The 14,950-nt window shown below is 45.8% G+C and overlaps 3 protein-coding genes across 3 annotated transcripts in view; all 3 read left to right on the top strand.

Moving 5' to 3' along the window:
- Window positions 1–108: 108 nt before the first annotated feature.
- On the top strand, window positions 109–1,759 carry trim107 (tripartite motif containing 107). The gene has a single exon (XM_079217925.1). It carries the CDS (start codon window positions 120–122, stop codon window positions 1,572–1,574), a length of 1,455 nt encoding a protein of 484 aa, XP_079074051.1. The 5' UTR covers window positions 109–119; the 3' UTR covers window positions 1,575–1,759.
- A 1,249-nt stretch (window positions 1,760–3,008) lies between these two features.
- Window positions 3,009–9,155, top strand: tpra1 (transmembrane protein, adipocyte asscociated 1). Its single transcript, XM_079218598.1, has 11 exons — window positions 3,009–3,080; window positions 3,749–3,932; window positions 4,062–4,194; window positions 4,756–4,842; window positions 5,625–5,697; window positions 5,795–5,874; window positions 5,964–6,074; window positions 6,183–6,243; window positions 6,422–6,524; window positions 7,216–7,296; window positions 7,393–9,155. Exons 2-11 carry the CDS (start codon window positions 3,760–3,762, stop codon window positions 7,661–7,663), a joined length of 1,173 nt encoding a protein of 390 aa, XP_079074724.1. The 5' UTR covers window positions 3,009–3,080; window positions 3,749–3,759; the 3' UTR covers window positions 7,664–9,155.
- A 243-nt stretch (window positions 9,156–9,398) lies between these two features.
- Window positions 9,399–14,950, top strand: part of chchd6b (coiled-coil-helix-coiled-coil-helix domain containing 6b) — a 56,667-nt gene continuing 51,115 nt past the window's right edge. The window contains exons 1-4 of the mRNA XM_079217820.1: window positions 9,399–9,586; window positions 11,026–11,092; window positions 11,406–11,445; window positions 12,186–12,342. Coding sequence (XP_079073946.1) covers window positions 9,506–9,586; window positions 11,026–11,092; window positions 11,406–11,445; window positions 12,186–12,342 — 345 coding nt within the window. The 5' untranslated portion in view covers window positions 9,399–9,505. The remainder of the gene's footprint in view (window positions 9,587–11,025; window positions 11,093–11,405; window positions 11,446–12,185; window positions 12,343–14,950) is intronic.

Genomic DNA, 14,950 nt, shown 5'->3' with positions numbered 1-14,950 from the left:
TTATTCCATTTCCTCAAGTACCACACTTGAAGCTCAGTAAGTGTTGATGATGAAGAACACTTCTTCTCTGTCCTCCAGGCCGTGTCACCGAGAGAGAGACTGAAGCAGCGTTCATCTTCATGATGGAGCATCCGGGCTCCTCGGCGTTGGAGCTGTCGTGTCCCATCTGCCTGCAGCTCTTCTCTGAGCCGGCAGCTCTCCCCTGCGGTCACGTCTACTGCCTGGCGTGCCTTCAGACCATGGGAGAAGGGCTCGACCAACACAGCTGCCCCGAGTGCCAGGCGGAGTACCGGGGGACCGAGGCCCTGGTGAAGAGCCTCACAATGAGCAGCATGGTCGAGACCTACAGGGCCGCTGCTGGGAAAGTGGAGTCCACCGACGTGACACTCGAGAGCGCTGATGGCTCTGTGGCGGCAGAACCACACACACATCCCCACCGGGACGCGGCGGCAGCTGGACCACGGAGCACGGAGCCGCCCGCGTCTTTGGATCGAGAACAAGGCCAGCTGAAAATGGCTGAACCTAAATTTAGAATGGCGTCTCAAGTCACAGAGCTGAGCCTCAAGCTGGAGATGGCCGAGAGTGTGCTGAGGAAGGAGAAGGAGCGGGACGTGGAGGTGAGCGCTGCCAACGCTCAGCTGAGGGAGAGAGCACACGGACTGTTGGGGCAGATGGCGGAGCTGACGCAGAGCTACGCCGCGCAGGTGCTGCAGCTGATCGACCAGGAGCTCGGGCCGGGCGAGGCCAGCAGAGGCGGCCGAGTCGCCGCCGCCGCCGAGCTGACGAAGCAGCTGAGGCGAGCGATGCTGCGAGCCGAGTCCCTCCTGACCGAGGACGACGAGGCCGCGTTCAGGGACGAGCTCCGGACTCTCCGGCCGCACATCGTGGAGTTGCTGGCCGCGCCCGCGGGGGAAGAGGACGACCGCGTGGAGCCGAGGGTCAACCCGGCGCGCGCCTGCCCCAAGCTGGAGAGGATGAACGCCGAGTTCAGGGAGCGATCCGGGGAGATTCAGCGCTCCCTCCGAAACACCCTCAACCCCTCAGAGGTGACCTTCGACCCAGACACCGCCCACCCCAACCTCGTCCTCTCGGGGGACTTGAAGACGGTGACTTTCAGCGCTGCCAAACAGCCGTACCCGTCCTCCCCTCGGAGGTTCACCAACTTCCTGCAGGTGCTCAGCTACCAGAGCTTCCACGGCGGGGACCACCGCTGGGAGGTGGAGCTGGAAGGTTCTCCGTGGATCTTTGGCGTGTGCTACAGCGCGGCGCTAGCACGTAGCGGGCTGCCCTCCGCTCTGGAGAGCAGCCGGTGCTCCTGGTGTCTGATGTGGTTCAACAACCAGCTGACGGCCTTCGAGCGCGGCCACGACGTGCCGCTGAAGAAGACCACGGTCTCCTGCCGGCTGGAGATCAGGCTGAGCTTCAAGACCCACCGGCTGAGCTTCTACAACGTGAGCTCCATCAGCGGGACGACTCACGTCTACACGTTCAAGGCCCACCTGACGGAGCCCGTGCACCTGGCCTACAGGATGATGTCCGGGAGCCCCAAAGGCCGGGTCACTGTCCATTCATAATCAGAACTATATTTCTGTATATCCTTAGTAAAAGTGATGCAGGAAGAGAAACAGAATAATATCTTTGAGACCTGGTTTGTATGATGATTTAAAGTCTTGACTCACTTCTGATTTTGAAAGCTTTGTGTGGTAATGTGACTGCTTCTCAACTCTATATAGGAACAATAAACCTGAATGAGACTGAATTACTTGTTGCCTGAAACATAGTTTTCATAATGATGTGCCAGATATTGTGTAATGTTGTATTTCCATCTGATAAACTCTTCACAGCAGACTGTTATGAATCGTTCTCCGTTATGTTCCAGCATGAACGATACCAGGATCCATAGATCAAAGCAGCTAAATGGAATAATAATAATAATAATCTTTATTCATATATCACATTTCATACATGTCGCTCAAAGTGTGTACATTTACAACAACATAAAATTGAAAACTGTCATTTTATAGAGCATGTTTTTTGCAATAGGTGAATAAAAACTGGAAAACATTTTACATTTAAAATGATAAATAAATGAAAATGTGGAACGCCCACCGTGCTGTTAAGGAAGGATGTGTTCAGGCTCTTCTCCTGAATGTGGAAGCTTACAGACTCGTCTCAGTCGAGCAGCAGGGTTTGGGCTCATTTGCAGCCTCTTTAGCTTTTTATTTTAGGAAGACCAGTAAAAAGTGCTTTGCAGTATTCTGGTCTACTTGAGATGAAGGTTGCATTCATTCATTCATTCACTTTTCTGCATCTTGCCGAGTCAAAAAAGGCCGTAATTTCACAATGTGTCTCAGATGGAAGAAGAGCTCTTTGTTCACTTTAAAACAGACAGACTTGCTTCACCATGAGACCCGGTGCTTCACATCCAGGTGTGCCACCAGGTTAGTGACTAAGAAGCACAACACCGGTCGGCCCGCAGGACGCCGCCTTCAGGCCTTCAGGCCCGAGAGGCTGCAGAGCTCCACTACTCAAAGAAGGCCTTGAGGCTGCGGTATCAAGTGGACTTTGTTGTTAGATTTTATTTAGAATAGAAAGTGCAACTCTTGCAGATTTTAGAGAAACAAATAGTTTGCCATAATTTCATTGTTATCCAAATACTTTTCCCATTAACTAAAATATATTGTTGAGACATGAAAAAAGCTAAATAAATAGCTTTCTGAAAATATACACGTTATAATCACTATGTTATAATATATTCACTCTACTGAAATGATATATATTATAAAAGTATTTGCATTTGAGAATGTTTATTTCTCGTCCATGTGTTTATTGCTGATAGGAAAAATGCCACCGCCTCTTCTCTCTAAGCAAAAAGCAAACTCACGTCCCACTGTCCTCTCGCGAGACTTGCCCTGCTTGTTTGGTGAGAGTCAGCTGACCTCGTGTGTTCAGGAAACTCTCGCTGCGCAGCCATGTCCCGTATCGGCCACCGATTTACTGATCGATACCAGCGTGCGTGAGCTGACGTCACACTATTTACAGACACCTTTGACAGCCCTGAATGCGAGGCAACTGAACTGGTAAGATACATAATGATATGTGTGTGTGTGTGTGTGTGTGTGTGTGTGTGTGTGTGTGTGTGTGTGTTGAGCAGCTGAAGCTGTCGTCGCGTTTGTTTTCGGACGGTTCGCGGTTCCTCTTCCTGTTTGTGAGCCAGTCGGCTTTCACAAACAGGAAGAGGAACCGCGTATTCCCCGTGAGCGTTCCTGCTGGGTTATTCCCGGTTATTCCCGGTGAGCTGCGGGGTCTCGCCGTGTTGGTCCGTGACGGGGTGCGTTGGTTTACGCACCGCGCGTCGCCCGGCGCGGGGGGCTGGTTAATGAGCCGCGCGGTGCCGCCGCGTCCTCCTCCTCCTGCTGCTGCCGGGATTACCGCGGGATTAGTTGATGTCTCGGGTGGACCCTTTTGAGTGGAGCACAGCAGTCGATGCTGCTCCGTGACGTGCGTCTTTACGCGCGGATAGCAGCCCGGACCCTCTGTGACGCGGCCACCTGAACTCCTCAAGTCACGTGACACACGAGTGAGGCCTCGCTCAAGTGTCCTCTGGCTACACAAGGATGCTGGATCCTCTGAGGGTCCAGCATCCTTGTGTAGCCAGAGGACCGTCCCCAATAACACAGCCCACTTCACAACCTGAGCCTTCTCCAAATAACTGTACCCTCTTCCTCCTCCTCTTCCTCCTCCTCAGGGCTGGACACCATGCTCCCCACAGTGACCGCTGTGGTGAGGTTTACTCAATACAATGGCAGCATTTCACCGACAGCTTTGGAGAACACGTCGACGTTCCCGACCTGGCAACCCGACAGCGAGGCCAACATCTCCAAGCCTCACACGTGCCTGCAGGTGTTGTACGAGGACATCGGAGACTCCAGGTAATCGGCACACGTTTAAAGAGTTTAAAAAGAAAACATACCTTGATTTTGATGTGTGGCGTTGCAAGAAATCCTAAATGGCCGTTGACCCAGCGCGTCTCCGTCTCCTGGCCCCTCTGTCGCTCTCAGGGTGCGGTTCTGGGACATCTTGCTGCTCGTGCCCAATGTGGCCTTCTTCGTGTTCCTGATGTGGAAGCTGCCCTCGGCCAGGGCGAAGATCCGACTCACCTCCAGCCCCATCTTCGTTACCTTCTACTTGCTGGTATGACACCGGCTAGAAGCAACAATAGTGTATACGTCTATATATCTTCATTTAAAAGGGACCATGTGCAGTTAAAACATGTCACCATTTGATGCATTGTACCAGATTGTAGCTTCAGATAAGTTACACCTGTAGTCCCTTGACAGATCATAGCAAACATAAAACAACAGCAAACAGTAGAGTATAAAAGACACAATACAACATTATATGTAGTGAGAAGAACACACAGTACAGCATATTCAAAGGAAGTAATAAAAACCATTAAAAAGAAGTAATAAAACCCATTAAAAGGAAGTAATCCTAGTCATTATTTTGGCCGTGGCGCTGTGCTACATTGTGAATTCTACTATGAAGAGTATTCCAGCCCATCATTTAAAGATGGCTGCCGTGTTGACCCCTAAAGGTCTGAAGGGACGTGCAGCTGTTGTTCCTTTGACTGCAGTCAGACCGTAGTGAGCGGCTCCGGTCTGTTTCGGTGACGGTAAAATAAAACAAAGCTGAGGAGACGTGTTTTTATGGAGGAGACGGATCTAACGCGCTTGTTTTTCTCAAACTGTGCAGGTGTTCGTCGTGGCGGCGGTGGGAATCACCCGGGCCGTGGTGTCCATGACCGTCAGCGCCTCCAGTGCTGCGACCATCATAGACAAAGTAAGCAGAGTAAACTCATATTTACATTTAGGAACAATTCTGTGATTGTAAATCATGGAGATAACGGCTCACTCAAAGTTCAGACAACAAGAAGTAAGGTTTTGAGGAAATAATTCAGATCAATTATAATAAATCTCTCTCTCTCTCTATATATATATTATAATAATACACTTTTTATAGCATATTACAAGGTACTTAAGGCCCTTTACATGGTAAAAATCAGCAACAATAGAAGCAACAATAATACTAAATAACAAGAGAGATGACATAACATTAAGATTTAAAACAAACAAACATAAAAAAGAAATATAATAATAATATATTTTATTTGTATAGCGTATTACAAGGTACTTAAGGCACGTTACATGGTAAAACAACAATAATATAAACAAGAGAGATGACATAACAGTAAGAATCGAAACATATACATATATATATATATATATATATATATATATATATATATTGTTGTTTATGTGACGCACCTTTACAAACGGTCCGCGGTCCACACATGCATGATATTATTACATTATTTTGACATTCCCCTCTACCATCAATCATTTTTGTATATGTTTTTATTTTTTTTGGAGCACCCATGGGGGCTACCTGAGGTCCAGCAGGACTCTGTGGCTCTCGTGTCCTGAAGGAAAGGCACGCTGACATTCCTGGCATACCGGACCGATCCGTGTGGAGTTCAGAGAGATGAGCCTGCTGTTCCCGTGGCACACTGCTCAATACAAACACACATGATCATGTAACGTGGTAATCTGCTGTCTCTTCAGGTGCTGTGGGAAATCACACGCTTCTTCCTGCTGGCGATCGAGCTCAGCGTCGTCATCCTGGGACTGGCTTTCGGTTGGTTTGGGTTCTCCTTTGGTTACTGTGTATCCAGCAGCATCTCTCTCAAGCGTTCACTTCATAATGCCTGAGTCGTTATCACTATACCCATCAGGTCACCTGGAGAGCAAATCCAGTATAAAGCGAGTGTTGGCCATCACGGCCGTGCTGGCTCTGGGCTACTCCATCACACAGGTAATGCCGGGTCATCGGAGGCGGCCGGACACTTTGGGGAGCCGTCATTCCGAATGAAATGATAGTAAATGCTGCGTTTGTGGTTGCAGGGCACGCTGGAGATCCTGTACCCGGACAGCCACCTGTCCGCTGAGGACTTCAACATCTACGGTCACGGAGGACGCCACTTCTGGTTGGCCAGCTCCTGCTTCTTCTTCCTGGTCGGTAGCCTGGACCGACGCAGCAGAAGAATGAAATCAAACTCATACGCAGATAGACGACGACTAACAATAGATCGATGATGTCATCCTTTTTATTTCTCTTTACAGGTGTACTCTTTGATTGTGATCTTGCCTAAAACTCCAGTGAGGGAGAGGATTTCTCTTCCATGTGAGTTACACCTTTCATTACAGCAGCGGTCAGGAATGAGCTTTGAGGTTGAGAGATTTGCATTGTGTGTCATGTGATTCATGTAAATATACCAGGACCTTCACCACTGCATGAGGCCGTACAGATGAGATCACGTGTCCCCTGTTGCATGAATGACTGTTGTCCTTCCTGTGTCCAGCCAAGAGGAGCTTCTATGTGTACGCTGCCATCCTGTCCTTGCTGAACCTGGTGCAGGGGCTGGGCAGCGCCCTGCTGTGTGCTGGCATCATAGAGGGACTCTGGTCAGTGTCACTCTTGACTGATGAGAACATAACCCATGAACATAACCCATGAACATTACCCATGAACATAACCCATGAACATAACCCATGAACATAACCCATGAACATAACCCATGAACATTACCCATGAACATTACCCATGTGTTGCTTCTGGATTGAACCCCTTGGGTTGTTCTTCCTGTACAAGCTGATGGAGGCCTTATGTCTTTAAGCGTTTAATGCAGGGTTCTTACGGTCATGGAAAACCTGGAACAGTCATGGGATTTTAAAATGGTTATTTCCAGGCCTGGAAAAGTCCTTGAAAAACATAAAATCCCCAAAGTTTAGTAAAAGTCATGTAAATGTGTTATATTCATGTGTTCATGACGTTCATTTACGCTGAGTTTGAAATAATGAATATGCTTTTAAAAGAAAGACTCAGAATATAAGCAGGCATACATACAGGCATCTATATAAATGTTTATTCTTTTAATCAAACTATTGTCTCATTCATTTGAGTCATTTAAGGTTTACTGTATGCTTTGTGTTCTCATTGTTAGTTTAAATACTACATTTACTCACTTTCTACTGTTTACACCCAGACTTCACTAAATGTTTGTCATGACATTTGGTTTAAAGTCATGAACCCACTGGTCAGGGTGTGTATGACCCTGTAATGATCGGCGTGTCTTTTCTGTGTTTCCTGAACCAGCTGCGTGGACGTCACCACCTTCCTGTACTTCTCCACCTTCTCGCCGCTCATTTACGTCACATTCCTCAAGGGCTTCTTTGGGTTTGTACAAGGAAACACAAGCGACTCCTTTACATCTGCATGGAGGACGGTTGACCTCGCTTCTTCCCCGTTTCACTACGTTCTTCTCCCCCACAGCTCAGAGCCCAAGATCCTGTTCTCCTACAAGTCTCAGGTGGACGAGGCGGACGAGAGCGACGTCCACCTTCCCCCGACCGTCGCCACGACTCTCGGCCGCAAGGAGCCGACCGACCAGGGCCTGTTCTACTCCTCCACCCAGATCGACGGCTCCGGCCCCGGCAGCTCCCGCATGGTCGGAGCGTACCTCGACGACGTGGCCTCCGGACCCTATGGGTCCAGCAGCGTTAACAGCATCGAGGCTGACCGCTGGAGGCCCGTCAACGCCTGAATGAATGCAAGCAGAGAGGTGTCCACGCAGCCGGACTTGGGTGTTGTGCGTGTGTGCTGCAGGCTGGCCAAAAAAAGAAAAGCAGAACGGGTGACCTTGGCCTTGAGGAGATGCCTTTGCTAGCCGGCGACCTGCAGGACTGTGGTTTAGCCGCTGCTTCTGCCACACCGTTGCCAGAGTGCAGTGCTGCTGCAGCGGCGTCCGTGAGCGCGGCACCGGACGGGTTCTGTTCAGCGCTCTGGACCGTGGGAGCTTCCTGGCTCGTCATTCCAGCATCGAGCATCGACTGCTCAATCCACAATAATTAAGTTTTAACCTCATTTTATGTCCCCAAGTCTTTAAACTCTAACATTCTTTTGTTGCCAACTCGACGTCTGTACATTCCAACTAAAAGCTTTGAGCAGCACATCTACACCCGCCTGGTCTGCTGCCGGCTGTGAGGCGTGACTTCATTCTGATGTACCGTCTCATGAAATAGGAACAAGTGTGATGTGTGTCACTGCAATATGAACATCTGTGTTCCCTAAATACAGGCATGGCTTTACCGCTCTCCCCCAATGAGACGGCAGCGCAGCTCTCTGTCTGCGTCCCGGCTGACAGCTCGTTATCTGACAATTGTTTGGTACTTTTGCTTTAATCATTCCTCCTACTGAAAGCACACGTGTCAGCTTCAGATATTTAGAATGAGTTATTCTTACGTGTGTGATTTGAACAATCTTTTTTATTTTCTGTGTGTGTATTCCAAAGTCGATATTCCCTCCTTTCATTCCATATCGGCTTCTCTAGTCCAGCTCTGCTTGCTGCTGCAAAGCTTTTAGTTTTATGCCAATATCTTGGCATAAAAGTGCTCAAATAAACAATATCGCTAAATTTTATAGCATAAAATTGATGGTATTGATGGAGTGTAACTACATATTCAGAGAGGCTCGACTACTGGTACGACTGAGACGCGTCGACAGGAAACTTGAGTCGTTTTCTTCTTTGTTCAGCTCATAAAAGCAGTTCTTTCACACCCGTTATTACTACAATGTCATACTTTAGTCTTCATGGACCGCCACACATCACATGACCTGTTCCCACTGAGGACGTGTGATGCCTGTGAGAGTTTCCCCTGAATGCGACATGTTTGGCGTGACTGGATTACTGTATTTAAGCTCTCAGTATTCATCCACGGTGCAGAAAACATATAGAGATGCATTTATTTTTTCATAATTTTAAAGCAACAACACCGTAAAGAAGTAGTGTATGTTTGAGAAATGACAGTATTTGCCTGACTCTTTAGAAATATTATATATTCACATGTGAGTGCCGGTGATTACTGGAGATGGAGTCAGTCCGCTGGTTCATGACGGACATGAAGGACCTCCTCTCTCTGGACAGACTTTTGGTGTTGGAATCGTTTTGCAAATGATCTGTAAATTTGCCTTCTTAAGTGCATTGATTGTGTAATATTCAGCCCGTATTAATGCGATGTATTCCGTGACCTCCAGAATAAAGCGTGGACTCTTTCCTGTGTGTGTTGTGCTTGAACAAGACGTCACAGTGTGCGTCTAGGTAGTCAGTGTTCAGGTCTCTGTTTCTGTGTGTTTGTCTTTAAACGCATCACCTTAGTCCCGCTGGTTCAACTACACTTCCCATCGACCCTTTTAATTCAAGCGACTGCGAGTCACGAGTCCGAATTATTTGATCCAGCCAATGAGATGAGAGGATACTGGAGCGCCAGTTTGACCTTAGTTGGATCATTTCAAGCAGCGCTCTCTCGCTGCTGAGGCGCGCTGTCCCGGTCACGCCACCCGGCGAGCCTTCGTTTCTTTACGCGGTGCCAACGGACAGCCGCGGAAGATGGGAGGCAACGGGAGCGCGACGAGGAAAGTGTCGTTCGGACTGGACGAGAACGAGAAGGTCACGATTGAAGGAGTGAAGGTAGATGCAACGGGACGTTTCTGCCCATTTGTAAGATTCCTTTACGCACGGAGGCGGTCTGAGGCGCACGGAGGCGGTCTGTGCGCCTCAGACGGCCTGAGGTAGTCTGGAAGGCTGACCGGGTCCCATGTCCTTGGATGAACCCGCTCCTACCCTCCTCTCTGTGGCTTTTCCTCAAATGTCACGTGACGCAGTGCAATTTTACGCACGCGCGCTTGTTGTCAGCTGTCGCTGGATGAGAATATTTCAGACAATTTGCAGCATGTTGCAAAACATAACGTTTTATATTTATATAATATAAAAAAGTATTATATAAAATATATAATATATGTGTATATAATACTATTATATATATAATATATGTATTATAAATATTTCATAATTATATATTTTCAATATTTCAAAAAGTTGTGGGTGAGTGTACAGAGCAGAGAGTACAGAGTAGAGAGGAGAGTCTCTAGAACAGTGGTGAGTAAGTGCTGTTGTTCTATTCCAATCCCATTATTGCATTCCTTTTCCAGGTATCCCCAAGTACAACCGTACCTGAGTTAAGATACAGCATTGGGTTGGACCAGCTTCCCCCAGGCATCTCACTCCCTAGCATAGGGTTCGTCGGTAGTAGCCCACCACCTAACCTCATGCCAGGGTTAGTGGGAGTGAGATGCCTCGCATAGCGGACGCTGCAAGGCCTTAAGGGTCTGGCATATGAGTTGGGATGTGGCATTGGAATATCAGTTTAGAGAACTCAACACCACTACAAATATACAATATACCCATTTGCAATTTATAGCACTACATTGCAAAAACATGTGTTCAGGTTCTTTTCTTTTTATTTCTTTCTTTCAGTCTGTTAATATGGAAGCCCCCCCTCTCCCTCCCCCCCCCAAAAAAAATAAGTCATAATTATGAGATAAAAAGTAATAATTATGAAATAGAAAGTCAAAATTATGAGATGACTTCTTATCTCATTATTTCGGAGAGCAGGAAACGGGCTTCCAGGCGCTAGTTTAGCGGTTAGTGCTAAATATGAATGGAGATGGATTACTGCTGGGTTAGCGTTAGCGGTTAGCAGTGAGTATTTCGGGTTGTTCTCTTGGCCTAAAGCTGTAAGGGCTGCTGTTAACATTTGAGTTGCTAAACTTAAACTGTTCCTCGTGAATATTTGTAGGTCAGGTTTTTGTGTATCTGGTTAGGATATGATGTGTCTATACAATGCATAGTGCACTTTATACACTGATTGTGCAATACCGTCATCACATTTTTTATTTTTTATTTATTTATTACCTTTTTTGTAATTCTGTGTGTTAGGAGGACCCAGCAAAATCAGTTTTTCATTGTACAGAGTAACTGCCTGTTATCTGTGCATATGACATTACAAATATCTTGAATCTCACTTGAATCTTATGTGCACATTTGTTAATTCTCACATTCCTGTGCAGCTCTCAGAGGACGTGCTCCGGCGGATGAGGGAGTCTCAGGGGTCCGACAGCTCCAAGCCACCGCCAAGTAAGTCCCAGTCAAAGACCTTTCACTGGTCCCACAGCTCCCAGTGGGAGGCCCACTGTCAGCAAACACGTCCTCTACAGTGACCGAGGAGAACGGAACGGCTGCAATGAAGGTCACTGTATTTCTGTGTGACTTTTTCAGGTTGATTATTAAATAAAGGACAGACTTTAGTAAACATAAACTGTGTGATTTAGTAAGTGAAACGTATGATAGTGTGTACATCTGGTTTCAGGAGCTGCTCAAATAAGTGTTGCTTGACATTGCTAATAGTATTGATAATTATTCATTTAATTTTCCGGTCCAAAACCAACAGGAACCTCTGCTACAGAAGTCCAGGAAGAAATCCGCAAAAAGTAAGTCCTCATAATGTCAAGGTCACTGACGTGTGGTTAAGACCTGCTGTAACTCTGCATGCAGCGGATGCATTGGTATCGGCTAACTGGGAATTAGATGCTATCTCATAGTATATGTGGGCCCTCTGTGTTGACGCGGGCTACTAATGGCCCATGGAGGTGACAATAGCAGACACTTGATGCCAATGTGAATGTTTATGGAGAACACACACCTGTCAGCACTGCAGCATGCGCTCCTGAAGCGCCACACATTCACTGGTTAGCAAGTCCAACAATTCTTTAGCCTCTGTCCCTGCAATGCTGGGTCCTGAGCATGTGTGAGACATAGAAGGGTAGACGTATATTATTCTATTTTGATCAGTCATTTGTGCCAAACTCAAGAATGTGATGTCGCTGCATGTAGTTAAAGAAAAGGAAAGCTAAAGAAATGGACTCTTGGTCAAGATACCATGGTGTTGAAAGTACTGTAGTATTTGACTGGTATTTGTAGTGGGATTCAATACAATACTGGCTCTTTCCCCCTTCAAAATAAAACCTAACCTAATTTTATATTAATGTTATACTTTAATTTGATTTACCCATCAATTCATGAATGCTATAATTGGTCTATAATTTTACCAAAACAGAAACTAATAACTCTTGCTGCCTACTGGGTATCTCTGGAACTTGCATGATTACTTTCCACTTTCACTGGATGAATGAATGAAGGTTAAACACGTGCTTATCTTCCTTTAATTCAGCTTTGAGCGTCAACAGGCTCTGGTGCAGGAGCAGCTGGCCAGACTGGCCCAGAAGGAGAGGGAGATGGAGACGGGAGCACCCGCGGGTGAGCTGACCCCGGCCCTGCTCATCGAGAGAGGAAGAGCCCACGAAGAGCAGGAAAGGGCCAAGATACTGGTGAGCGCTGTTTTCTGGGTCTATTCCATTTGTGGAAAGTATAAATAAATCAATAGTTTGGGGGATATCCAGGACAATGAAGCAGACCACCTGTGTTGCACAGTAGCTGTGACATGTGACCATGTGACATGTGACATGTGACCATGTGACCATGTGACATGTGCCTTCAACAAGAAGCTCCTTCCACATTTACTCAGTCAAATTCATCAAGACAGCTCTTCTTATTTACTTTGATCATTCCTGAAGCTGCAGCTTTTTACATTTAACCTTCATCTTCTGGCTGTTTGTCAACAAACCGCTCTTGTTAAGATAGTTCTGCATTTTTAAGATAAAACTTGGCATCGCTTTGATTTCATTTTTGTTATTTCATGCAGAGATTTTAAAAATACAATTTTTATTTAAAAGTTTAAAACAACTTGTCTGATCTACTCGTGTCAGTGTTTTGTGGGCTTCAGGCAGGTTGAGTCCTTAAGGCGTGAAACAGGCAAACATTTTAATATTTACAATAAAGACATACAAATTATCTCATTCAAATTTCATAAAATATATGCATATAAATACCAAATTGTGTCTGTAAATGTTCTAAATTCAGAATATGACTTGATTACATATTAGTACAGTCGTATATTTCCCTTCCTGCAGGAAGCCTTTGTATAACTCAACAGCACCCTCTACTGCTCAGACCTGGAATGACACCTCTAGACTGAGTCACTGCTGAATTATTAGGATGTACGTCTACATCCCAGGTTTCTTTATTGCAGATGGCAAACCAAGCACATGCTGTTGTTTTATTTGACCACACTCCGTCTAGACAACATGTAGTTACTCTAGTTCAGTATCTATAATCAGTTTTCACAGCTGTTGCAGTACATTTGTTTCCGACGACCCTCGATGACAGAAGATGAAGAGGTGAATGTTTGTGGTGCTACATGTACTAGTACCTGTTTAGTTTAGTTTATTTGCACAATTTAACATAACGGAGATAAATAATATTACAGTGCAGGAAGAGGCAGGAAACCCACTGGTCTTTTGTGAAGCCTCTGTCATAATATCATAGAGAACACAAACTCAAATACATAAGATATGTAGTATTGATGACAAAGTATTTTAGCAAAATATCCCAGTTGGATCCCACTTTTTTTCTGCACACTTCATTGTTTCCGGCTTGATTTTCTCGCAGCTAAGCTGCAGCTAACAGCGCTAACAGCAGCTAGCAGCAGCTAACAGCAGCTAGCAGCAGCTAACAGCGCTGTAACATCGTATAAATGCAGTGCAGAGCTGTGAGCTTTTTATTAGGGGACGCTCACGTACATGAAAATGCACTAAATTTATATGACATCATTCCACTATATCTTTACATATTAGCGAATAGTTGTTTTCTGCTTTATTATTGCTCTGAATCCCGTATAGTGCACCTCTAACATCCTAACTTGGATAGTATTCACGCTCAAGATTTAAAAAGCAAAAAGATTAGTATTTGTGTTGCATTGCTTGAGCTTTTGAGTCGGTTGAATCTGTTGTGAAATCTCTCAGCTGGGCGTCGCTCACCTCTGAGTTTTCCATCAACTGGAATCCAATGGCAACAGCACAGCTGGATGCCTTTAAATGGAAAAGTCTCTTCCACATCTCACGATGAAACACTCCACCTTGAGTAGTTTGAGACACACACACACATTCATGCATTCCCACACGTACTGCTGTGACCCCATCGCAACACAAATATATATATATAAGATGTGTGTATATATATATATATATGTGTAAACAACCCCCCCTATCCTATTTCCCCTCATGCCCCCTGGCCCCAGCAGGTGGGCTGTGTGTGTGTGTGTGTGTGTGTGTGTGTGTGTGTGTGTGTGTGTGTGTGTGTGTGTGTGTTGCGTTGAGGGGTGTGCAGGTAACACCTGTCAGAGAGCTGACACACACTGCCTCAGGCTGCCTGTCACTAACACTCACATTAGCCATTTACTCCTGTCTCAGTGGGGACTATTTGTGTTTCTATATATATATATATATATATATATATATATATATATATATATATATATATATATATAAAAACCTGTGCAATAAACAGGCTCTGTGTTGACTTGTGTATCAGAGGAATGTGTGTGTGTGTGTGTGTGTGTATGTATATGTGTGTGTGTGTGTGTGTGTGTTGTATGGGGTATCTGCTTGCAAGGTTCATCCACAGTTCAGTCAATACCATATTATTTTAGGGTTTTGCATATTATACATTGAAGCTTTGTTTGTGCTGTGGTGTTTTCCTTTGTAGCTTCTGTTGGTGTTGACTCCTCTGTGCTGCATTTCTTCATGTAGTGTTTGAACACCTGCCAGTGTGTCCCATAGCATAGAAGTCTGAAAGTGGTGAAAAGCTCCTTTCTCCACACTGATTGGCCAAAGCTAACCACACCCACTAATTCTTATTAGTAATAATCTCATTGTTTTTAGTGCCGTTCCATAAACATCTCTGACGCCTGAAACCACATACATGTGACCATATGAACCACATACATGTGACCATATGAACTACATACATGTGACCATATGAACCACATACATGTGACCATATGAACCACATACATGTGACCATATGAACTACATACAT

The sequence above is a fragment of the Taurulus bubalis genome (assembly GCF_910589615.1).
Source record: "Taurulus bubalis genome assembly, chromosome: 5".
In the NCBI taxonomy this organism is placed as follows: Eukaryota; Metazoa; Chordata; class Actinopteri; order Perciformes; family Cottidae; genus Taurulus; species Taurulus bubalis.
The sequence above is the reverse complement of the archived record's forward strand: the minus strand, read 5'-3'. Positions and strand labels throughout refer to the sequence as shown.

What these genes read in the sequence shown, in the direction of transcription:
- tpra1 (XM_079218598.1), top strand. Translation starts at nt 3,760, where the DNA reads ATGCTCCCCACAGTGACCGCTGTGGTGAGGTTTACTCAATACAATGGC. An exon ending in GCTCCTGCTTCTTCTTCCTG is followed by an intron (nt 6,075 to 6,182) that starts GTCGGTAGCCTG and finishes TTCTCTTTACAG; the next exon opens with GTGTACTCTTTGATTGTGAT. An exon ending in GGAGAGGATTTCTCTTCCAT is followed by an intron (nt 6,244 to 6,421) that starts GTGAGTTACACC and finishes TCCTGTGTCCAG; the next exon opens with CCAAGAGGAGCTTCTATGTG.
- trim107 (XM_079217925.1), top strand. Translation starts at nt 120, where the DNA reads ATGATGGAGCATCCGGGCTCCTCGGCGTTGGAGCTGTCGTGTCCCATC.